Consider the following 26281-nt stretch of genomic DNA (forward strand, 5'->3'; position numbering starts at 1 on the left):
TACAAAGTATTACATAAGAAAAGGCAAAGGAATTACTGACAACACAGACTGTCATCTACAGTCAGTGTCAACAGTTAAAAATGTTTATACAGGAATTAAATATGTATATATAGGAATTAAATATGTATATACAGGAATTAAATATGTATATACAGGAGTTAAAAATGTATATACAGAAGTTTAAAATGTACAAATAGGAGTTGTTTTCTGTGTTGTCCACATGGTGGCGCTGTTAAGAAAACATGTTGCCTCCTGAAACTGTGGTCTCTGGTTCTGCAGACTTCTCTTTGAAACACACCTGGGTGTAGTTCATAATTGTGTCCACCAGAGTGCGTCATTAAGACAACAGTTTGGACTCAAGTTGGACAGAAACTCATTCAGACTGTTTCTTCCTCCAGGATGTACCATGCTGGAGAGCAGAGGTCAAAACCTGGTCTCAGGAAGTGTAAGTTTGGATTTACAGGAAATAACAACAGCTGATGATCATCAATTAACTGCACCTGTTTTGCACCTTCTCAGTTGCCTCCTGGCGTCTTCCTCTGAGAAGGGGGCTGGTCCGTTGGGGTCCAGCAGGGGGAGCGTGCCCAGTTGTCTGTGGCACTCATCAATTAAAGAAGATGTTCAGCTGGTGTCCAAAATCAGGTGATATTGGTGGGCTGGGTCTAGGTGCCTTTCCAGTGAGGGTTTTGGCCGTCTGGAAGACTTGTTTGGTTTTCATTTTGCTGAATTTTTGTTCTAGACTATTTTTATATTTGAGTTTGGCTTTCAGGACCTCAGGACTGTTCTGTTCGCTGTCTTCACTGCTGTCCAGTCCTTGAGCTAGAAGGCTTTGAGCTTCTCCCTCAGGCTTCATCTCATCCATGGTTTGGAGTTAGGATGTTTCATTTATTTTTTTAACTGTTATGGTGGTCTGGATGCAGAAGTTGATATAATCAGGGATGATGGAGACCCTGTTGTCTAATTCCTTATCATAAATGTCCCAGGTGGTGCAGGCCAGAGAGCCTTGGAGTTGTGCGATAGCGTCTTCCATCCATTGAGGGGCGCTGTAGGATTCTGACTTGTGACGCTTCCTGTTTGTACAGTGGAAGTAAACAGATCATGTTATGGTCAGCTAGTCTGAGTGGATTTGGATTTTGAGTGGATTGGGTATGAGCCCGGAATGCCCTAACTGTTCCACATACTGTTGGAGTGATGGCAAAACATTGTGCCGTCTGCAGCCGTAATAATCCCCCATAATAAGAACTGGAGCCCCTGGATACGCTAGCATAGTGTTAGCATGTTTAGCTACCTGTGTTCTGTTCTGTGAGGCCTTCCAGGGCTACCTCGTTGTGGGAGATGTCGGCAGATGTTGTAATGGAAAATGACTATGCCATGTGCCATAAGACGTGTTTCTGCCTGACAACGAGGCTATTTTTAAGCTTCATCTTGTGACAACAGTGTGACCCCTGTGCACCTGAAAGTGATAACCTATTTGTCTGTCCAGTCTTTCCAGAAAGAACCGTGGGACAGAATTCACTGTCGTGAATTTCTGCCGCCACAATGTCCCTGAAGGCCCTACAGGTGGCAGCGAGCGTGTAGCAGGTCCACTTTGTTACAGAGGGATCGGACATTTGCAGGATGATGGAGGGAAGAGGACATCTCATTAGCCTGTTACTGGGTCTGAGCTCCGGGGTTCAGACCACGGCTGACTCGATGTTACATGGTGAGGAGTTCAGACGAGACCTGTGTGCGTTATAGTTGTCGAACATGATGAAGTCACATTTGTATCAAGTTCTAACAGAAGACTTCTGTTAGAGATAGTGATGACGTGTTTATACAACTATGATGTCATTTGTATAAGCAGCAGCTAAAGAATTACACTGATATAACTTTAATGATATGAATGATGCAAAAAATGTTTGTCAAACATCATCCTTTCATCAGGAGGAGACTTAATGATTCATGTGGCACCTGCTAATGTGATGGATGGATGAATATCCTGCATGACGGGAGGGAGAGGGTGAGTCTCACACACACACACACAAAGGAAAATTCACTTTAAGTCTCATCAATAATGAAAGCAGAGAAACAGCAGAGTTCTCTGTGGTGAAGAACACACACACACACACATCTGCTCTGTGAGTGTTTGGACACAGCAGTGTCTCATGTCTCATGTCTCATGTCTTCATCACCAACATAAGAAGAACGTCCACGCTTTGATTCATGTCACATATTTACTGTCAATAAAAGTAGACGTTTATATAAATGTTTATATAGACAATAAAGACACTTAAAGACAAAGACACAAAAAACCACAACAAACTATAAGACCATAAAAGACACAATCATTATCTGTCCTCAGACCAGAGACACACAACAACTGCCACACAACAACAGACACACAACAACAGAGACATAACAACAGAGACACAACAACAGAGACACAACAACTGCCACACAACAAAAGACACACAACAACAGAGACACAACAACAGACACACAACAACAGAGACATAAAAACAGAGACACAACAACTGCCACACAACAAAAGACACACAACAACAGAGACACAACAACTGCCACACAACAACAGACACACAACAACAAAGACACAACAACAGACACACAACAACAAAGACACAACAACAGACACACAACAACAGAGACACAACAGAATTATATGTCTTCTGCTGCATGGACAAAATAAACACAGTCAACTGGAGACATTTATTATTACACAAGTGAGAGACATTTAATCTCATAACTCTCCATCTGTCTATCTGTCCAAATGTCCAACTGCCTATCTGCCCGAATGTCCATCTGTTCAACTGTCCAATTGTCCAAATTTCCGTCTGTCCATGTGCAGACGTCCGGCGTGTCAGTGTTGATGACGTCATCATTAAACATGTTTGATATTAAGATTATTAAGAAGCTGCGACGTCATCAAACATCAGCTGTTTAGTTTCTGAAGTTTTTCTTATTCACCTTTTTATTTTCTACCTCAGTGAAATGAAAGAAGTAAGTGAATTAATCTGATTACAATCTGAGATTCGACGCGAGATTCGACGTGCTGTCAATCACCTAATGGCCACGCCCCTTTTAAATGGGCGTCGTGTTTTATTGAAGACGACCTGGAAAAATGATTTTTTATTCTTGTTTGAAATAAAGAATTAAACTAAAAACTAAAAATGATTAAAAAAAAGTGGCAGCGCCCCCTGATGGCCATTCATTATTATGATTCTAACTGTACGTGAACACATGAAAGCACTGAGTGATTCTCTGTATGAACGTTGACTAATGCACCACATGATTGTGTTTCCATTTCATCCTCTCATTCATAAATAATCACTTCCTGTTTCTTTCAACATTAATGCACGTTTTACAAGCAGCACTTATGATAAAATCTATATGTTGTCATGACGACTGTGAAGAACAGAGGAACTCTTGTGGTTAGTGACAGAGGAAGTAATAAATAAACAATAAACAACTCTGATTTATTGAATTATTTATTCTAACTTAAACGACCTGGAGACACAGAGTTAGTTCATCTGTTGTCTCTGGACAGGTGAACAGCTCCTCCTCTCCTGAGGAACCAGCTCCCAGGTACAGTTCAGGAGGCGGAGTCAGCTCCCAGGTACAGTTCAGGAGGCGGAGCCAGCTCCCAGGGACAGTTCCTCTTTGATAAAGCTGCAGGATCCAGATCCACTTTCATTATTATTATATACAAAACATTTCAATAAACAGTTAAAAAGTCTAGAAGCATAAATAAATAAATATGAATCACTGCTACAATTAAAGCAGCAGGAGATAAAAATATAATAAAAAAATTATCTTCAATTTAAGTTTGAGACGTTTTAAATGCAGTAAAATCTAATTCTTGATTCAACAAATGAATGGATTAAGAAAATAATCTGTGTTAATTGACAGAGAAAATCAAACGTTCATAAACAGAATATTTCATCATGTTCATATTTAATCTGAGTCAGAGACAGAGACAGAGTCAGAGACAGGGACAGGGACAGGGACAAAGACAGAGACAGGGACAGAGACAGAGACAGGGACAGAGTCAGAGTCAGAGTCAGAGTCAGAGTCAGGGACAGGGAAAGGGACAGGGACAAAGACAGAGACAGGGACAGAGTCTGCTGTTTTTGCTTCAGGCCAAACATTCACCGACATCTGATTAAAGATTTATAAGCCGCTTTCAGACGTGTTCTCTGTCTTTCTTCTCCTTTGTGTGTCATCTGTCTCTGAGGGATTGACTGGGTTTTTGTCCTGGTCTGCAGTTATATATGTATATATATTATATGTATATATATTTGACTGTTTTTATATCCATATCTTATGCCTTGTTTTCACTGCTGTATTTCTATTTCTTTGCACGGAGCATCTGGAACAAAACGTAATAAAGATTAATAATTAATAAAGTATTCTGATTCTGATTGATATATATATATACTGTATATACATATATGTAGTGTAATAGTGTTGTACATGTTCTGCTCGACTCTGCTGCTATAACAAGTTCCTTAGTGAAGGATCCATGCAGTCTAATCTAATCTAATCTAATCTCATTTTAAAAATCTCCTTTTCATGAATGGTCTGTGACAACAACAACAAACAACAACAAACATAATATAATTTTATATGAATACAAAAGCACTTTCTGTGACATAATGAGTGAGTGAGAGATGAATGAATGAATGAATGAGGAGGGAAACAGACCGTCATTGTTCCTCTTCTCTCCGTCTGTTAGGACTCGAGAAAGACTGAAGAGTTGACCTCTGACCTCTGTGAGAGGAATGTGGCCTCTGCTGCCAGGGATGAAGAAAAGAGAGAGAGACAGACAGAGAGACAGACAGAGAGAGAGACAGACGGAGAGAGACAGAGAGAGACTGAAAGAAAGATGCCACGCCCAGGCCAAGGTCCCGCCCTCCTTAGTGAGTTACCTGGCTGCCTGTGTGATACAGTGATCCATGCCGTGTTTTCCTCTCTGCTTCCTGGTTGACTGACAGAGCTGCATCAGGACCAGATTATCACTTCTGTTTCCTGGATTCTTGCTCACACATTCCCGTCTTGTGACCTCAGCGTGTTTGGACTCTGGTCTGTCTGCTGATCCTGATTCTGTTCCTGAACTACGTGAGTCCAGCCGAGGCCTTTGTTCTCCGTGTTGACCGCCTCTGAGGCTGTTTTGGACGTTGTCGTTTCACCTGTGGTCTGGACTGAAGGTGATCCAGATCACATTTGAACAGATCTGAACGTCTCAGTCGCTCTGACGCTCGTCCACTTCAGTCAGTGTCTCAACTTCCACAGACTTTGTTTGCGTCATTATCTCTGTTTTTGCCTGATGACAGAACATGAGTGGGACGGGAAGTCAGTGACTAATATGTGAAGAATCCGGGAGGGTTTCAGAATAAAAGCTCCCGTGTTGGCACCATATCATATTTGTGGTGTAACTATAGAAATCCATGTCAGTATGAACACATGAAGATCAGTGTTCTAATGTGAACAGTTGGTCAGAAGATCAGATTGTGATCAGTTCTGTTTATTAATCTGATTTAGACTTCAGTCTAAACACAGACTTCCAGGTTTAACCATCACAGATAATTTGGTTTTACTAGAGATGCACTTAAGAGCAGTAGCAGCAGCAGCAGCAGCAGCAGCAGCAGCAGCTGTGAGTGAGTGAGTGAGTGAGTGAGTGAGTGGATGAGAACAGACATGTTTGAGCCGTCATGAATGTTGAGGTTAATCTGGTTAAAATTACTGCCAAATCAATCCAATTATGAAAATGTGTTTGAGTCAGAGACAAAGACGAGGACGAGGACGTTTGAACAGATTTAACAGACAAACACTGAGTTTTAAAAACCTCATGCTTGACTCAGATGTGGTTTCTTTTTTGTTGTGTTTTCTCAGTCATTCGTTTGTGTCAGAACTGCACCAGTCCATGTTTTTACATGAATTATTAAAAGTGAAAGATTGTTTCAATAATTAAAACTAAAGATGTTTTCATATGGAAACAGTGTTTTCTGATCTGCGCCAGTGTTTTAGTGAACTGTGGTCTATATCCACAAGACTGACTGCCAAATAATGAGCTTTCCAAACACCCAACATGAGACTGCCTGCAAAATAGTGAACTGTGGTCTATATCCACAAGACTGACTGCCAAATAATGAGCTATTCCAAACACCCAACATGAGACTGCCTGCAAAATAGTGAGCTGTGGTCTATATCCACAAGACTGACTGCCACATAGAGAGCTGTTCTACAAATACACAAAGTGATTGCCAAATAATGAGCTATTCATCATATCCACCAACAGACTGACTGCCAAATAATGAGACTGTCTGCAATAGACCACATATAGACCACAGCAGACTGACTGCCACATAGAGAGCTGTTCTACAAATACACAAAGTGCCAAATAATGCGTTGAATATATTGAATATATTGATCTGTTAAGGAGAATATACTGAGTAGTGAAGTCAGTTTGATTTGGTGAAAGTAAATTCTAACTTTTTTAAGCTTGTTTTGTGAATACATGATTATTATGTGTCACATTTCATTAATACTGTGAATAATCAGTTCACTGGAATCACACAGACTTGTGAACGTGTGAAGTGGTTTGACTGTGAGTGAGTTTAAAGTGTTTTTAAATGATAACATCTATGTCTTAAATGAGCAGCTTCTGCTGTCTCTGACTTCTCTGGTTAACAGCTCACAACGACGTCTGAGTCTAGATCTGAGTCCACAACGACGTCTGAGTCTAGATCTGAGGTCACGACGACGTCTGAGACTAGATCTAAGGTGTTCATTTTTTTAAACTCACTCTGATCTAAAGAGTAAAAGTTGCAGAAAATCAAATTATTTCTTTCTATTAAATATTGATATACATATATACATATGTATATATATATACATATATATATGTATACATGTATAGTGGATATAGTGGACCAAGGACGGAGCCCTGAGGAACACCATGAGTTTTTACAGCCACCGTGAACCCAACACTTTATTTATACTATATACTTTCTTTATTTTCTTTTTGTACAAATACATTTATATAGATTGTTAATTTAATTTTACAACATAGATGTGAAAAGTCAGAATAAAAAACTCATTTTTTATCACACAGCAATAAATAAATAAAGCAACATCAACAGTGTTTACAGGGACTTCATGTTCTCCAGCACTTTCAGCTTCATTTACATTCACTCATTCACTCATTCATTCACCTTTGTCTTGAAAACTGTTTTTTGACTCAGAGAAGATTGTTATGGTAACGGATGTGAATGTGGGCGTGGCTAAATGCAGAGCGTAATCTCATGTGTCCACCGCTGAGAGTCAACTGTGTGTTTGTTATTCATGTAATTCATTCATTCATGTTATTCATGCAGATGATGAAGATGATGTTGACGGTCACTGCTGATGCTCCACGGATTCTTTACGACTCGTCCACTGTCCTTGTGTCTTCTGTCCCTCGTCTGCTCTGTTAAAACAAACATCTTCATCAGGTCTGTGTGGGGCGGAGTCTGAAACACTGTGAGGAGACACCTGTCCGTGAGCAGACACCTGTCTGTGAGGAGACACCTGTCTGTGAGGAGACAGAGACATAAAGACAGAGATCATTGTTGAGTCGATCGTCGTCATTAAAGACGTTTGACGTCCGTCTCTTCTTCTTCTCCTCAGTATAAATGAGAAGATTAGTTGAGGAAAGTTCTACGGAGAAGAACGAGATCAGTACGACACAAGTCTTCAGGACAGAGAGGAAACTTGGACTAATGATTATTGATCAGCAGTGGAGCTGCTGTTCATTAAGAGGAGCGTCCCTCGTCTGTCTCACAGGATCATCAAGACATTAGACAAAGATTTAATTCTCTGTTTGTTTCACTGAAATAAAAGACATCTACACTGAATCTCTCAAAGTCACTGTGTGTCCCTGTGTTTCCATCGCGGTCTGGTTCAGTCTGGTTCAGTCTGGAATGGTACAGTCCTGGTCAGGCTTGTGTTTCCACTGAGAACAGTGTCTGTACGTGGTAGGCAGAGTGTGGGCGGAGTGTGGGCGGAGTGTGTGCAGGGTGTCGGCAGAGTGTGGGCAGAATGTGGGCGGAGTGTGGGCAGAGTGTCGGCAGTGCCTGATGTCATAACGGTGAGACGTCAACAGACATGTAAATATTTACACCTATCGTTATTCTGTCACCCAGTCAGCTGACTGGCGTGGGCGGAGCTGGTCTAGCTCCGCCCTGACTGCACCATTTTGCTCTGGTACTCAAAGTGAAAGGAGACAAAGAATGGAACAGTACTGAACCAAACTGGACCAAAAACTGGACCAAAAACTGACTATATATATATATATATATATATATATATATATATATATATATATATATATATATATACATACTGATATATATATGTATACTGTATATATCCTATACTGATATAGCTGGAGGGGGAATAAAACAAAGACTTCCTGTGTGCAGGAACATGTATCCACAGCGTCTGAATCCATACCTACGACAGCTTGTTTGTTTGGTGCCGTAGCACGCTCGTTCTTTTATACACTTTCACTTTTATACACTTTTATACAAGCAGCTAATGTGAAGCAGCTAATGTGAAGCAGCTAATCTTTAGCAGTTATCTGAAGCCCTGACCTCAGACCACAGTTTTTATCTTCAGAACCACATCCTCACATCTGATGTGGTCCATCTGAGTCAAAGTGTCTCACTGGACACTGTGTCTTTGTTTCATAGCAACAACAGTCATCCTTATCTCTGTCCCACAGGAGTCCCTCAAGGCTCTGTACTGGGGCCTCTTCTCTTTTCTATAAACAGTAAACTTCTCCCTGGAGTCCAATTATCTTTGTGCATGACTTTTCATGTTCTTGTTATACACTCAACTACACGTGTAATCCCGACGAGATTATGCCACAAATATCAGCCTGTCTCTCATCCACATCTATTATGTTTACATTATTATATGATTGGTGCGTAAAACAACCACCAGGGGGCGACTCTGCTGATTTACATTGTAATGTTTACTGATTATTTGAAAAAGTTTGTACTTGTTGTCCTCTCCTCCACCTCTGTGCAGCGCCACATACAGGCCTGGCATATGTATGACATCATTTAGAGTCATTACGTCTCTGAGTGTCAGAACCAGTGTGTGTGTGTGTAGATCACATGTGTCAAACTGGTGGCCCGGGGGCCACATGTGGCCCTCCAATCGATTACATGCGGCCCCCCGGCCCGCCCACCACAGTGCGAGGTGATGGAATAGAGACAGAATATAAGACTAAATGTATTTGTATATAAGAATATAAGACTAAATGTATTTGTATTTTATTACACACTATTGTATTAGACTCAACATGAAATTACATATATTTAAGCTGCTTTTATCACAATTATCCTCGTCATTATTTGGTAAATTTTCTATTTAATTCTCTTGCATTCTTGTGCATCATAAATATGTTTAAATATGTGTGAATCATTTTATATCAAAACAAGCACTTTTACTTTGCAATTCTGTCTAATATCATAATAAATATCTTATATTGACCACCAGCTACTAAATAGTTGATTTTTTCCACTTTTCTTTCTCTGTGTCGCCACCGCTTGACCAGACTAGATGCTCATTGGCCCCCAGGTCATTTGAGTTTGACACCCCTGGTGTAGATGATGTCATTCCTGTTGTAAATGTAAATGGTTGAGTTTTCAAATGTCTCAGTCAGTGTGGACACAGGTCACAGAAACTGCTCTGTGTGTGTGTGTGTGTGTGTGTGTGTGTGTATCTTCTTGTATGTGTGGCTTTGTGAGGACCCACTCACTTCTTTACAGGGTTTTTGGGGATTAAGACCTGGTTTCAGGGTTTGAGAATGCATTATGTCTACGAGGGTCCTCACTGTGAATGAAGCACAAATGTGTGTGTGTCAGTGGGTGGTGTAGTGGGGGTGGGGGGGTAAAGTGTATGAGAGAAGTGCGGGGGGTTTTGTTGAAACGGGTAAGCAGAATATGGGCGGGATAGAGAGTTTCTGTGTGTGTGTGTGTGTGGGGGGGGTAGTGTGGGCGGTGCCACCCTCTCTCTCTCTCTCTCTCTCTCTCTCTCACTCACAATTACCTGTGTTACTAATGTGAACGCGCGGTCGTGAGAGCACATGCCACGTTTACTGAAGAAAGACCAGAACCAGAACCAGATCTGTAGTGAACTGAAGTGAACTGAAGTTTTTTTTTCCGTCAGACTCGTCCAGCACAAAGTCCGGCAGGTGATTTTCAACCAGACCCGGGTTTGGACCTCACACGAGACAGTCAGGATGCACTTGTTGTCCTCCAGCTTCATCGTCCTCCTCTTCCTCCTCCTGTCCTCTTCCTCGCTGCTCCGCACAGGTACGTCTCTCTGTGTGTGTGTGTGTGTGGGTATTACTAATGTTGTGGGGACCTAAAACTGTTTACACAGTCACATTATGGGGACTTGTCTTCCTTGTGGGGACAAAAATCCCCACAAGGGATTAGGCCAGTAATTGTTGTTAAGGTTAGAGTAAGTCTCCAGGAAATGAATGTGAATCAATGCAATGTCCCCTCAAGTCATTAATGTCCAACGTGTGTGTGTGTGTGTGGGACCGTCCTGAGACTCAGCTCGCGCTCTGCAGCCGCACATGGACACGTTAATCCCGGATCCACCTCACCTTCCCAGTCCCCCCCACACAAACACACACGCGCGCGTTACTGTAGCGAAAACTAGTCACATGTGATGTTAAATCACATCATTTGCCTTTAAAATGAATTTAAATGAATTCACGTTCACTCGCAACCACATGAACACAATGAACACGTTCCTTCATGTGTTCATCATCAGAAGTAAATCATTTAAAATAATACTCACATTAAAGAGTTTATTTCTCAGCTTTGTCTATAAAAAAGTGAAGAAATATATTTCACTTCAAAATCACTGGGATGTGAATGAGTGAATGAGTGAGTGATGTAATGACGTCATCAGGTCTCTTCCTCTCTGAGTGTAGTTGCAGTTTCCTTATTCATGTGTTCACTTCTGTGGGAACAATGATGTCATCACTGACGTCTCTGTCAATCATCTGTAAAACGATATCAACAATGAGTGAAATCATAGCTCGTAAATGCTTTAAAGACACAGTATGTAAGACACTTCACAGAGCTAATGCTAATGCTAACGCCCTGACCTGGTCCATCGTTAATAATATTAACATTTACAAAAATGAATGTAATGAGATGTTTATGATATTCGGCCAGCAGAGGGCGCTGGGAAGAGTTTCTACGACAAACAAATCTGCTGACTCAGCTGTTAGCTTAGTTGTTAGCTCCAGCTCACGCTAATGCAAGACACTCAAGTCTCACGAGACCACGATAATCTCGTGAGATTTGTGCAGAGGAAATCGGAAGTGGCGATGAAGGATTTATCCATTGCTAACAACCAGGAAGTCTGTTTTTTTATATTTTCATCAACGTATAAAACGCTGAAAATTAAAACAGAAATAATCACAAACAAAATGAGATTATTAATGAATCTGTGGATTATTTTCTCTTTGTGTGTGTGTGAGTGTGTTGAGCAGCAGGAGAAAACAGAGCAAAGTTGTGTTGATTTGTGAGTGAAATCAAGTTCATGTCGAGTTTTTAATAAAAGCTGCGTCGATAAAAACGGACTTTTCTGAACATGTCAAAACCAGCTCTGAACAAACAGTCACTCCCTCGTCTCCACCCTTCCCCCTCCTCCTCCCCCTCATCGTCCTCCTCCTCTTCCTCTGAACAGACAGTCAGCGCTGAGTCGCTGTCACAGCTGCTGTTAGTCGTCGGGCAGGTGGGGCTTCTTCCTTTTAGACTAATGGACTAATGTAGTGCTGTGGTGGAGTCACTCATGTCCACCTGAGACCACCTGTCTCTGTGTCTGTCTCCGTCCTCTGTGTCTGAACTTGTTGTGTTAGTGGAACAGGAAGCAGGAGGCCGAGGCTTTAATTGTACGTTAGGTCAGATTTCAGATTGAGCCGAGTCGGCGTGTCTCGTCTCGTTTACACCTGGTTTCCTTTTTCACGGCATCTTTTCCTTTGAAGACAGATTTTTTTTCGGAAAAACCTTTTCTTTTTTTATTAAAAGTGTGTGCTATTAAATTGTTATTTACAAAACAAACAAACATCAACACATTAAAGCATTCGTGTTAAAAGTCTGATGATAGTCAGACTAAGACAATAATCAGACTAACAGACCTGCATCATGTGACTCATAGTCCGAAGATGACTTAGCGTAAATTCAGCCTGGATTTCTCCAATGTTTTTTAAATGATTTACAGGTCAAAGGTCATGAGTGTGTGTTTTAAAACGAACACATTCATTTAAACTTTGATGGTGACAGAATATATCACAGACTCCGCCCTCACCTTCCTTTGCTCTGTGTGTGCGTTACCGTGGCAAACATGACAGTAAATCACACCCATCAGCAGATTCTAATGTTCATACAACATTTCTTTAACTTTCATCAACACTTAGATGTTTGTGTTGTTGTTGTTTGTGAGTCTTTGTCTTTGTTCACTTGTTACTGAAGAATCTGAGAAACGGATGATGATGATGGAGGGAAAGTGTCAGTGGTTTGTTGAGTAAATGAAAGAGGAGTGACTTCCTGTGAGGAGGAGAAGATTCCTGAGCGCGTCCATGGAAACGGCTTCATTAAACTGAAGCTTTAAATCAACATGAAGCTCTGAGTCAAATGAACTGATATAAACATGTGACATAAAGACTAATATAATAAATAAATAATATAACATACCATAATAATAATAATGATGTAAAACAGCATCTTAAACATAAACAAATCATAAAAGCTGAAGTTTAGTTGAATCAATTTAAATCTTTTACTTCTGATGTTAAATTTTTCAGAGTCATGTTTTTAATCTGTAATCTGATTAAGATTATTACTAATATGTGTTTGTTTTTGCACCAAAGATTTCAGATCCAACATCCGACAGAAAAACCTCAAATATTTCACTCTTAATGGACTTTACTAACCCCTTACCCTTAATTTAAACCTAAAACCAGGTCTAAAGCAGGTCTAAACTCTCAAAAAAGCACACACACACGTGTGAACCGGTGGAGCAGCAGTGACTGACGTTAGTTTTCAGTTTTCTCAGTCCACGTTCTTCCCTCCTGACTGTGACAGGAAAAGTTTTTTAATGAGGAAAATATTATAGGGATGTCCCAATCCGATATTGATATCGGATATCAGCCAAAAAACGAGTATTGGGTTATATCGGACTGCCTCTAAAATTTCCGATATAAGCGCTCCAATACAACAGTCCAGTCCGCTCCAGCACTTCTATCCAGCAGCGCCCAGTGTGATGATTCGTGCTGATATCGTATCGGATCAATATCGGTATCAGCTAATACTCAAGGCTGCAATATCGGTATCGTATCGGAAGTGAAAAAGTTGTATCGGGACATCCCTAAAATATTCAGTTTTTATTTGGAAAATATTCAGTTTTTATGAGGAAAATATTCAGTTTTTATGAGGAAAATATTCAGTTTTGTATTTGCTGCTCAGGTTTAATTAAAAATGTGACGAGCTCAGTTTTTAACAGATTAGACTGAAGTGAGATGATGTTAAAGTAAGATTAGCTGCATCGTGTTTGACCAAAGAAACATTATTTCACATTTTCTTTGTTTTGAAGCAGAATAGTGGTTTGTTTGTGACACGAGGAGGAAAAACCTGAGCTTTTGTTTCAGCTGAACAACAGAGTCCAGGTCTTCTGTCTTTAAGCAGCAGATCTTCTGTCTTTAAGCAGCAGATCTTCTGTCTTTAAGCTGCATTGAAATGCATGAACTTTCCGTGGTTTGGTTGAAAATGTGCAGCCTGTTGTTTTCAGTCTTTTGTCATTGACGCAGCTTTCTCTGTTCTGCTGTGAACTCCTGCTGCTGCTTTTAAACAAATGACTGTATGACGGCGACTCCTGTCTTTGTCATTAATATGGAGCAGCACACGCCCATCACACTCACACACACACACACACACACACACTGTTCCTGCTCTTCTTCACATCTATAACCTGACTGTGACTGTGGCAGCAGGAGGGGGAGGGGCATCTCCCCTCCATATGAAAAGCCTGTGGCCACACCCTTCTTTTGTGGATCTTTGTTCACGTCGTTCCTCTGTGTGAAAGAAACCTCCTCCATGAACTGTGATGGTAAATCCATTCAAATGGAACAGGGTTTGTTCTAGTGCTTGAAAATCCTTGAAAGTGCTTGAATCTTTAATGTTGTGTTTTCCAGGTTTAAAAAAAATGCATCAAACATAATCTGAGTCTATTAATTTATGAGATAATAAAGTGTTTCTGGTTTCACTGGAAACATCATCCTTTCATTTTTAATCCCTTCAGTCACTGTGTGTTTTTATGGGATTTTAAAAAGAGAAATAATGTTTTTTAGGTGTAAACAATATAAATAAAATAGTAAATCTCATGTTTTATCATGTTATGATCATGTGACGAAAACACTAAGGTTTACACTCAGTTTAATCAGACTAAGGTCATAGTCAGACTAAAACAGACAATCAGACAACTTACAGAGTCTGACTTTACGCTGTATCTCTCTATAAGCTAGTGTGACATGTCTCTTGTGGTGGTTGTGTTGTCAAAGACCGGGGAGGACATGTTGTCTGACTCCAGTCGGACTGTTTACATGCAGCAGTAATAGGACTATGAATCACATGATCCAGGTCTGTTAGTCTGACTAAGACTAGCTCCATTCTAGTCAGACTAACATATTTATATGACATTCAGAAAAGTGAATTACTGTCTAAGTCTGACTAAAATCAGACTTTTAAAACATGAGCAGAGTTTATGAGCTCAGAATCTCAATCGTTTCTATTGTGTCAAACCTTGTGGTTTTGTGGGGAAATCAGTCGCAGCTGAAGCTTTTGTGCAAATGGTGAAACATTCATTTCAGGCCTGAGGCTAAAACCTAACTGGTTTGTGAAAGGGCCTCTCTGTGTGTGTGTGTGTGTGACCCCAGTTTTCACATTCCTGCCATTTAGATGTTCTTTCTTTGTGTTTCACTGATGTGTCCAACACCAGTCCTTCTGTCTATCACCAGTCCATCTGTCCTTCAGCAGTAGCTCTTGTCCTTCTGTCCTTGTGTTGCAAATGTTGTAGGGGTTACAGGTGTAGCAGGTGTTGCAGGTGTAGCAGGTGTTACAGATGTTGCAGGTGTAGCAGTTGTTACAGATGTTGCAGGTGTAGCAGGTGTTGTAGGTGTTGCAGGTGTAGCAGGTGTTACAGATGTTGCAGGTGTTGCAGGTGTAGCAGATGTTGCAGCTGTAGCAGGTGTTGTAGGTGTTGCAGGTGTTACAGATGTTGCAGGTGTAGCAGATGTTGCAGCTGTAGCAGGTGTTGTAGGTGTAGCAGGTGTTGTAGGTGTTACAGGTGTAGCAGGTGTTGCAGATGTTGCAGGTGTTGCAAATGTTACAGGTGTAGCAAGTGTTTTAGATGTTACAGGTGTAGCAGGTGTTGAAGGTGTTACAGGTGTTGTAGTTGTTACAGGTGTTGTAGGTGGTGTTACAGGTGTTGTAGGTGTTACATGTGTTGCAGGTGTAGCAGGTATTACAGGTGTTGTAGATGTTGCAGGTGTTGTAGGTGTTGCAGGTGTTGCAGATGTTGCAGGTGTTGTAGGTGTTGCAGGTGTAGTAGGTGTTACAGGTGTTGTAGGTGTTGCAGTTGTAACAGGTGTTGTATGTGTTGCAGATGTTGCAGGTGTTGTATGTGTAGCAGGTGTTGTAGGGGTTGCAAATGTTGCAAGTGATGTACAGTAGGTGTTGCAGATGTTGCAGGTGTTGTATGTGTAGCAGGTGTTGTAGGGGTTGCAAATGTTGCAAGTGATGTACAGTAGGTGTTGCAGATGTTGCAGGTGTTGTAGGTGTTGCAGGTGTTGCAGGTGTTGTAGGTGTTGCTGGTGTTGCAGGTGTTGTAGGTGTTGCAGATTTTGCAGGTGTTGTAGGTGTTGCAGATGTTGCAGGTATTGCAGGTGTAGCAGGTGTTACAGTTGTTACAGGGGTCGTAGGTGTTACAGGTGTTGCAGGTGTTGCAGGTGTTGTAGGTGTTGCAGGTGTTGCAGGTGTAGCAGGTGTTACAGGTGTAGCAGGTGTTACAGGTGTTGTAGGTGTTGCAGGTGTTGTAGGTGTTGCAGATGTTGCAGGTATTGCAGGTGTAGCAGGTGTTGCAGGTGTTGTAGGTGTTACAGTTGTTAGAGGTGTCGTAGGTGTTACAGGTGTTGCAGGTGTTGTAGGTTTTGCAGGTGTTGCAGGTATAGCAGGTGTTGTAGGTGTTACAGGTATTGCAGGTGTTGTAGGTGTTGCAGGTATTGCAGGTGTTGTAGGTGTTGCAGGTGTTGTAGGTGTTACAGGTGTTGTAGGTGTTGCAGGTGTTGTAGGTGTTGCAGATGTTGCAGGTATTGCAGGTGTAGCAGGTGATGCAGGTGTTGTAGGTGTTACAGTTGTTAGAGGTGTCGTAGGTGTTGCAGGTGTTGTAGGTGTTGCAGGTGTTGCAGGTGTTGTAGGTTTTGCAGGTGTTGCAGGTGTAGCAGGTGTTGCAGGTGTTGTAGGTTTTGCAGGTGTTGCAGGTGTAGCAGGTGTTACCGGTGTTGTAGATGTTACATGTGTTGCAGGTGTTACAGGTATTGCAGGTGTTGCAGGTGTTGCAGGTGTTACAGGTGTAGCAGGTGTAGCAGGTGTTACAGGTGTTACAGGTATTGCAGGTGTTGTAGGTGTTACATGTGTTGCAGGTGTAGCAGGTGTTACAGGTGTTACAGGTGTTACAGGTATTGCAGGTGTTGTAGGTGTTGCAGGTGTTGGTGTTAAGTCTCTTGTTTCCTCAGTGTCTGCAGAGATTAATATCTCTTTGTTCTGAGGGCGATCGACATTTAAGGAAGACTAAAAGCACTTACCTTAACGACGACTAAAAGCACTTATCTTAATGTACGACCTCTGCTCCTCCTGTGATGGAAGAGAGAAATGTAATAACCATTAATGAAATGATAATGCCTTAAAGGAGCAATGCAGCTAAAATGACAGTGACATATGTTTAATGAGAGGAAGTTAGAGTGGTGAGCTCATCACACACACACACAGTGACACACACACACACACACACACACACACACACACAGTGACACACACACACAGGTATTATTACTGTTGCTGTTACTAACACTGCTGATCCACACACACTTATGAATGAATGAATGAGGTCATGTCAGAGTCATAAGTGACATTAGGTTAATGGATGAGGGGGAAGCTGTTAATGTTTGCTTTTATGGCTGATGGTGGATCTTCATTGTGTCATTGTGTGAGTCCACTCAGGTTTCTGTCTACACCTCCTCCTCCTCCTTCACCTACTCCTCCTTCTTCACCTCCTCCTCCTCCTTCTTCACCACTTCCTCCTCCTCAGTGTCATGTCCTCCCTCCCCCAAATACGTAATTCACAACATAATAGAGAGGATTTTCTGAGTGCACTCACTCACTCACTCACCAGTGTGTCACTGCTGCTCATCTGCTCGATTAATGACATTTTTAAAGAGGCTTTTACAGAGGTGTGTGTGTGTGTGTGTGTGTATATATATATACATATATATATACATATATATAATCCTAATTGTGATTTGTGAATGTGTCACAGTCAGTGGTCTGGACGCTGTCCTCGGTCAGTATGGAGAAACTCTGGAGATCCCCTGCAACAACGGAGTGGTTAAAGCAGACGACGTCCTCCTCATTAAGTGGAAATATGTGAGTCCCAGCAGAGGTGGACAGAGTGTGTCTCTGATGTTTCTGTCTCTCTGTCCAAACCATAACCACCCTGTCCTCTGTCTGTCCTCAGGACAAAGGAGAAGGACTTTCAGGAGACCTGCTGGTCAAACAGAAGGACCAGAACCTGTCCATCATCGCCACAGACGAATACATGGGCCGGGTCAACATGGCGTCCAACGCCAGCCTGCTGCTGTCCTCGTCCACGTTGAGAGACCAGAGGACGTTCACCTGCATGGTGGTGGCCGGAGCCGACATCGCCGAGTACCCCGTCAACGTGTTAATCTCCAGTGAGTTATTTTTATGTTCAAACTAACTCTGTTTTACTATAAAACTGCTACGATGACTTCAGTTTAAATCAACGATAAACATTTATTTATTTGCTTTCTGTCATTTTTATAACATTCTTTTTAATTGTGAGTAAAGAAGACTGTCAGTCATAGACTGAACCATAGACTGTGAACCATAGACTGAACTATAGACTGTGAACCATAGACTGTGAACCATAGACTGAACTATAGACTGTGAACCATAGACTGAACCATAGACTGTGAACCATAGACTGAACCATAGTCTGTCAATCATAGACTGAACCATAGACTGTGAACCATAGACTGTGACCCATAGACTGTGACCCATAGACTGTCAATCATAGACTGAACCATAGACTGTGAACCATAGACTGAACCAAAGACTTTGAACCATAGACTGTGAATCATAGACTGAACCATAGACTGTGAACCATAGACTGAACCATAGACTGTGACCCATAGACTGTGAACCATAGACTGTCAATCATAGACTGAACCATAGACTGTCAACCATAGACTGTCAACCATAGACTGTGACCCATAGACTGTGAATCATAGACTGTCAACCATAGACTGAACCATAGACTGTGAACCATAGACTGTGACCCATAGACTGTGAATCATAGACTGTCAACCATATACTGTGACCCATAGACTGAACTATAGACTGTCAATCATAGATTGAACCATAGACTGTCAACCATAGACTGTGACCCATAGACTGAACAATAGACTGAACTATAGACTGTGAACATAGACTGTGAACCATAGACTGTGAATCATAGACTGAACCATAGACTGTGAACATAGACTGTCAACCATAGACTGAACCATAGACTGAACCATAGATTGTCAACCATAGACTGAACCATAGACTGTCAACCATAGACTGAACCATAGACTGAACCCTAGACTGTGAACCATAGACTGAACCATAGATTGTCAACCATAGACTGAACCATAGATTGTCAACCATAGACTGAACCATAGACTGTCAACCATAGACTGAACCATAGATTGAACCATAGACTGTCAACCATAGACTGTGAACCATAGACTGAACCATAGATTGTCAACCATAGACTGAACCATAGACTGTGTTTGACACTTCCTGCTCATTAACATGTCATATAAAATGTTTCAGAGACACCAGCAGCTCTGGAGATTTCTGACAAAGCAGAGGAACTGGAGATCGGAAAAGTCATGAAGGTGATGAACGTTTTATATATGAATGAATGAATGAATTTAAAACACATGGTGGAAAAAAACAAAAAAATCCTGAGGCAAAGTAGAGCAGTAGCACACACACACACACACACAGGAGACAGCAGCGGAAGCTTTTTATGGTTATTATGGTCTGTTCAGGGAACAGTCAGTGTTTTAAAAACCACAGAAAGTGTTGAGCTCAGATGTTTGGTCACAGAGTCAATATTGTTGTTATTAATGACGTTGTTGTTGTTGTTATAACATGTTTTCTTCTCCACAGTTGGGAACATGCGTTGCTAAAGATGCTAATCCAGCTGCAAACATCACGTGGTTGAAGAACAACAAACCTCTGGAGTCAGACAGCAAACGTGTGTTTTCTTCTTCTTCTTCTTCTTCTCTGTGACTCTGAGCGTGTCGTCTTTGGCCCGTTTCAGAAAGCAAGTTCAACAAACTCTGAGTTAAAAGCTTAACTCTAGGTTGACCAACTCTGAGCTGTCAAACTCTGAGTTTTGGGTTTCAACAGCTGATCGGGTTAAGTGTGTGCGTTGGGAATGTAAAAATGTCATCATCAATGGTGCTCTGATACTACGATTCACCATGGCACCGGGTAAACAAAGAGCACAACCCCCATTTTTAACTCAGAGTTGATTGAACTAATTAACCCGATCAGCTGTTGAAACCCAAAACTCAGCGTTTGACAGCTCAGAGTTGGTCAACCTGGAGTTAAGGTTTTAACTCAGAGTTTGTTGAAGCTGCTTTCAGAAACAGGCCCTGCTTCGTCCTCACACTCATAGATGTTTGTTTGTTGTAGGCGTTTCTGTGGTGGTGTCGGAGCAGGTGGATCCTCTCAGCGGTCTGTTCACCACCTCGTCCACTCTGAAATACTCGGCTGAGAAAGAGGACGCAGACGCAGAGTTCAGCTGCACGAGTGAGAGTGTGGGTCAGAGGTCGTCTGCTGTGACCTTCACCATCACCTGTGAGTGAAACTTATTTCATCCAGTTAATCTGAATACATACACCAAAGGTGAAAGGGTATAAGATCATGTGGTACAGATTATACACAGTAGATATTTTATATCAGATCAGATGTAAAAGCTGAAATGTTTTCAGTCTCAGTCTCACTGTTCTGATAGTGACTCAGACTGTCTGTGATTTCCTGCTCAGACTCCACAGAGAACATCGTTCTTGAAGTCCTTTCTCAGGATCCTCTGGTTGAAGGAGACAACGTGACTCTGAAATGTATCGCAGACGGAAACCCACCTCCGACCAGCTTCACTTTCCACCTGAAGGTTCTCAAACTTCTGTGTTTCTCCTTCAACATTGATTCATGAAGTAGATCATTAGACAGAGATAGTCTGTGAGGAGCTGAAGATTCTCTGTTCTTTAATCAGCTTTGTTTGATTTTGTGTCTTTAAAGGGAGAAACGGTCAAAGTGGAAAACACAGACACGTTCACCATCATCAACGTGTCACGTGAAACCAGCGGTGAATACAGATGTTCTCTCATCGACAAACCAGAGCTGCAAGCTTCTGAGAACGTCCTCGTCCACTGTAAGAGACAAGTAGCACTTATTGAGTTCTAAAGTTTGATTGATCATCTGTGATGACAGAGTGAAAAACATCTTCTCTCCTCTCAGACCTCGACGTCACTTTAAATCCATCTGGAAATGTTGTGAAAAAAGCTGGTGAAGACATGAACGTGTCTCTGCTCATCGAAGCTTCTGGAGAAACCGTGGTCTCCTGGACAAAGGTAAGAAAAGACAAAGAGAGAAGAACGGACAGTTCAGAGGAGAGTGATGTTTGTTTCTGATGATTCTGATTCTGTAATTCAGGATAAAATCAAACTGGACAAGGAGCCTGAATTCACCACGCTGACCTTTTCTCACTCTGGTCTGTATGAGAGCAAAGTGACGATGGGACAACTGAGTCGAGACGCTTCGTTTCAGCTGCGCGTTCAAGGTAAACGGGAAACTCGGTGTTTCATTTAAAAACACACAATCCAGCAACGGGTGGCCCGTGGACCAAAACTGGAGCAGCAGCATTAACGTCCGGCCTGGAGATTGAAACAGTTTCAACAAACTGAAAAGATTTGAAGAGATGAAGTGAAAAATGAAGCCAGGATCAGATTAAAATAACTTTGAGCACATGTTCAGCTCAAAGAAGATTTAAATGTTGCACAATCTTTATTAAGAAAATATAACCTTTACACAAAGTCTTTGTAAGAAGTTGTTGATTAAAGGCAACATTTACTAAATTAGTCTTTTTTTAGACCTTATGGATTGGATTTTTTTAGTTTAGTTAAGACGAAAAAACAGTTTTTTCCTGATGATTGAAGACATCAATCATCACAAACTAAAGCTAAGTTTAGTTTATTTTAAAAATATTTTGTATAAAACACTTGAACCTAAAGTCTACTGCAGACTCGGTGACAAAGGTTACCTCAAAATGTATTTTATATATATATATATATATATATATAAATGTTAGTGAAATTCAGCCATTTGAAAATCCAGTTTTGAGTAGCTGAAGAATGAATGAGTGAGTGAATGAATGTGAATGTGAATGTGTGGTTTTGTGTTGCAGGTGCTCCAGTCATCACACAGTTGTCCAAACAGCGTGGTGAAGACGGACAACACAAGGTGTTGACGTGTGAAGCTGAAGGTTTCCCTGAACCTGCAGTTTCCTGGAGCATCAACGGATCCTCGGTGAGTTCACACATTCACCACTTCACAACATTCACAAACAGAAATGTGATGGTAATAACAATGATAATAATAATAATATAGTCTGTTATGAAATTCACTCTCAAACAACAGAAAAAAAAAGAAAGTTTAATTATTGAATGAAATGTAATGTGTTCATTCATAATGTGTTCATTCACTGAGAACAGAACGTGATTTACATGAATCACAGGAAAAATGAACCGGTGTCTGTTTATCACAGTTGTAATAATTAATGAGTAATTCACTCTGTCACTGATGGACATAGCTGTTTTAAGAGCTCACATAAACATTCATTCATTCATTCATTCATTCTTACTTCACTTCCTTTATAAACAGACTCAATAATGGCTTTATTTACTAAACGCTGTCTTTTGTTTGTGTCGAGGAAGTGAGAAAAAAAGGGTGTTGGCAGTTTGTCTTTGTGTCTGAGCCTCAGAAAACACACACACACACACACACACACACACACACACACAATGCATTCCTAATCCGCTTACCCTTACCTTAACCATCACAACTAAATATCTAACACTAACCCCGAACCTAAACCTAAAACTAGTTCTTATCCCCCGGACCAGACAAAATGTCCTCACAGGACAAACTGTCCTCATAAGACAGGTTTAACACAGTTTATCACAGTTTACCCCACACACACACACACAGGCACAGGTTCCTTGGTGATTTGGTGGAACAACATCGCCCCCCGCTGGTGTAAACATGTATTTCTCTGTGTTTCAGCCTGAAGAACAGAGTTCTTTCATCGATGGAAAAATCAGTCACAGACTCACGGTCGTTCCTTCAGTGAATCTCACCGTGTTCTGCACCGTCGTCAACGAGTTTGGAAGCGACAGCAAATCAATAATCGTCTCGTCCTGTAAGTACAAACAATAGTCCCCGCTGTCTAAGTCTGTCTGTCTGTCTAAGTCTGTCTGTCTGTCTGTCTGTCTTTGCTGTTATTCTTTGTGTTTGAAAGTAAATTTACCTTTTGTTTGTTTGACTTTATTTAAAAAAAACAAAACGTTATTTTTCTCTATTATACACAAAATTGCTTAATTTAATGAATATTTATTGAAGGCCACTAATTGTCTGTCTCGCTAATCTGATTATAATCTGAATATCATGTTTTAGTAACGCAGCAGCGTTGGCTGAGTTTCTTAGAATAAAAAAATAATACAAAACAGATTTTATGAAAATATAAATTACTGTACTAAGATGTCAATTTATACTGCATTAAGTACATTTTATGGATATGCTATTATTTTTACAATGCATGTTATATAGTAATAATATAAGATAATACTCTCTACACCATCTACTTCTCTTGCAAAAGAGATTTTTACTTCTAATCGAATTTTTATGAAAGATTAAATAAAAAAGATTAAAGTTAAGTTTGTTTGTTCTTTAATCTTAATTTTTTTATCTAACAGAAAAAAATGACTTTTCTGGATATCCGATATCAATATCGGATCGGGACATCCCTACTTTTTTTTCTGATTTATTCTGTTTTGTATAATTATATTTATTTTATATGTTGGAGATTTTCTGTGTCAACATCAAACTTCTCATCTTTCTCTGCTCATAATACTGTGTTCATGTGTTCACTTCATAATCCTTTGCTTTTCTCTGCCTCCTCACTCCTGTGTGTTAGGGCCTCACACACACACACACACACTCACACACACAGGTGTTGTATCAGTGTTGGAATGCTAGATTATTCTGGATTATTCTCTTCCCTCTCAAACGTGTTGCATGCTGCAGTAGCAGAAGTAGAGCAGAGTTCTCTTCAAACTTTGGGTTTTTTTTGTTTTGTTTTCCGTTTGCTTTGATTTTTAATTTGATTTCATATCTGATTTCAGTATTTGTTGTGGAGGTGAGAATGGATAAACAAGGTAAGTTTAGACGTTTTCTTACTTTCAGTAAAACAGTGTGAGGGGGAGGGGAGGTGTTCCTGTTTCCTGTGAGTAATCTCACGTAGACCTGTTTGTGTTAAAACTTTCAAAAAGTGGAATTTAAAGTAGTTTTCCTGCCATTTTAACATCAATTTAGTCGGAGCGCTGAGGCCACGCCTTTTGACGTAGACAAAATCCTTTGGTAACTTTGAAATCATGGACCTGTCTAGAACACATGGACAGAGTTTGACGCAGCTAGTGCAAATGTACTAGGAAGAGTTCCTTCAAATATTTAGTCTAGCCATTTTTGTTTTTCCAAAATAGCTGACTTCTGGGTGGGCGGAGCTAATGGAAGTACATTAGAAATTTGTTTGGAATCATGAGAGCAACACGTTTACCATGTTTGGTTATAATTGGCACAACTATGTGCCACTTAGGCACAATAGAACATTTTGCACTTAACACAATTTGAAAAAATTCCCCAAAAAATCAAGAAATTTCGGATTAAACCTGACACACCCACCAAATTTCATCCCAATCCGAACACTTTTGTCAGACCATGACCTGACTTCTGGGGACGCTATAGAGCCCTGGGGCTACGGACGGGTCCGTGTCCTATGCCACTATCACATCACCAGACCTGACCTCCGTGCCAGATTTCAGGAGTTTTTATGCACGTTAACCCCCTCAAAAATTTGAAAAATAATCTCTTCATGTCTCTTCATGTCCCTTCATGTCTCTCTGTGTCTCTTCATGTCCCTCTCTGTGTCTCTGTGTGCAGATCAGTCAGAGGACAGAGGTCAGATGAAGATGGCGGTGGGCGTGGTCGTTGGACTCCTCCTCGCCACGATGGTCGTCGCTCTCATTTACGGGATCTACGTCAAGAAATCCAAGTAAGTCAATGACATAACATAAAAGATAACAGCTGATTTATGATTTATTATGAAATGCCAGTAGGGGGAGCCTGTGTTATGCATCATAAACAATAATGTCGTCCTCTACTGGACAGACTCAACACTCACTTTGAGACCCTGTTCTTAATGATCTTTTTTTAACCTTTAAACATTTAACAACTAAAAAATATATCTTTATAAGCAGTTGTCATTTTATAAAAGGACATAAGTTTGATTTAAAGATATTTTAATTATCAAAAATCAGTTGACTGTAGTTACTGTTCACAAGACTTTAAGCTTACTTTAGCTTAGCTTGTGTTGGCTTGGCTTTGTTTAGCCTACTTTAGCTTAGCTAACAATAAAGACTGAAACCATTCATGTGTGTTTTTGTTATCAAGGTATAGTGAGACGACAGTTAGCTTATGTTAGCATACAGAAAAGGATAATACGGTTTATGTGCTAAACTGTTAACGCTAACTTAGCATGTAGCATAGCACCAGTGAACTGAGCAGTTGCTCAAATATGATCTTCTCACTAACTAAACTTAACTAACAAACTAAACTTCAACTCAACTACAGGCGTCTTTAACGTTTCATAGTTTGTTTTAACTCTATTTTTTTAAAAACTGCAGATTTTTTTTCCATTTTGCTAACCTGCTAATGAAGCTAGTGTTTGCTTAATTAAGCAGTTTTGCTTTAATTTACCGTTTAATGCAATATATATATACATATATATGTATATGATGATGATGATGATGAAGATGTTCTTGTGTGAATGTAAACAGACAGGGTAGCTGGAAAACTGGTGAGGAGAACTGTTCCTCTGAGGAGGAGAAGAAGCTGGAGGAGAAGGTGGAGGAGAGCAGTGAGAAAGCTGAGGTGTAGATAAAGGTAAACAACAACAACAACAACAATTTTCTGTTATTCCTGAGTTCTCAAAAAACAAAGAAATGAAATCACAGCGTCTGAATTTGTCTTGTTTTCTTTTCTCTCCGTCTCTAGAAACAAAGAAAAGAGAAGAAGAAGAGAAAGAAGAGGATGAAGACAGTTTGGATTTGGTTTCAGGGAGAATTTTACTAAAAAGAAAAAAAGAAAAACAGCAAGTCCAAACACACCTGAGCTCCTTTGACCTTTGACCCCCGTCATTCCTTTAAACATAGAAAAATGGAAAGTGTATGAAGTGATGTATCGTCTGATTGTTTTTGTTAGTTAATGCAAGAAAAATAACTTTACATCATCATCATCATCATCATCTGCTGCAGAACAGGAAGTAGATGATGACATCACCTACTTGTGTGGGGTCACATGATTTCCTGCTTCTTAGACTTTAGTCTTTACCTGTTAGAGAGAAAAAAATGATAGAAACTAACGTTTGTTTTGTTTATTTTATGGGATGCACGATATTAGATTTATTCGTGGATATATTTCGACTGCTTGGGCTGACATTAGATATTAATATACAGTATATATATATATAC

General features: G+C 40.6%; 1 protein-coding gene across 2 annotated transcripts; it reads left to right on the top strand.

Moving 5' to 3' along the window:
* The first annotated feature begins 10084 nt into the window (after window positions 1–10084).
* LOC131462421 (CD166 antigen homolog A-like) lies at window positions 10085–25694 on the top strand. 2 transcript variants are annotated; one of them, XM_058633633.1, is made up of 15 exons: window positions 10085–10361; window positions 17659–17765; window positions 17857–18073; window positions 19239–19303; window positions 19581–19668; window positions 20112–20276; window positions 20465–20589; window positions 20718–20850; window positions 20937–21049; window positions 21132–21258; window positions 21883–22004; window positions 22761–22896; window positions 23879–23911; window positions 24693–24804; window positions 25589–25694. In XM_058633633.1, the coding sequence occupies exons 1-15, from the start codon at window positions 10289–10291 to the stop codon at window positions 25686–25688; spliced, it is 1716 nt and encodes a 571-aa protein (XP_058489616.1). In that variant the 5' UTR covers window positions 10085–10288; the 3' UTR covers window positions 25689–25694. The 2 variants fall into 2 exon arrangements, with proteins under 2 accessions (XP_058489616.1, XP_058489617.1); XM_058633634.1 differs by lacking the exon at window positions 23879–23911.
* The last annotated feature ends 587 nt before the right edge of the window (window positions 25695–26281 follow it).

Source organism: Solea solea, chromosome 7, assembly GCF_958295425.1.
Source record: "Solea solea chromosome 7, fSolSol10.1, whole genome shotgun sequence".
In the NCBI taxonomy this organism is placed as follows: Eukaryota; Metazoa; Chordata; class Actinopteri; order Pleuronectiformes; family Soleidae; genus Solea; species Solea solea.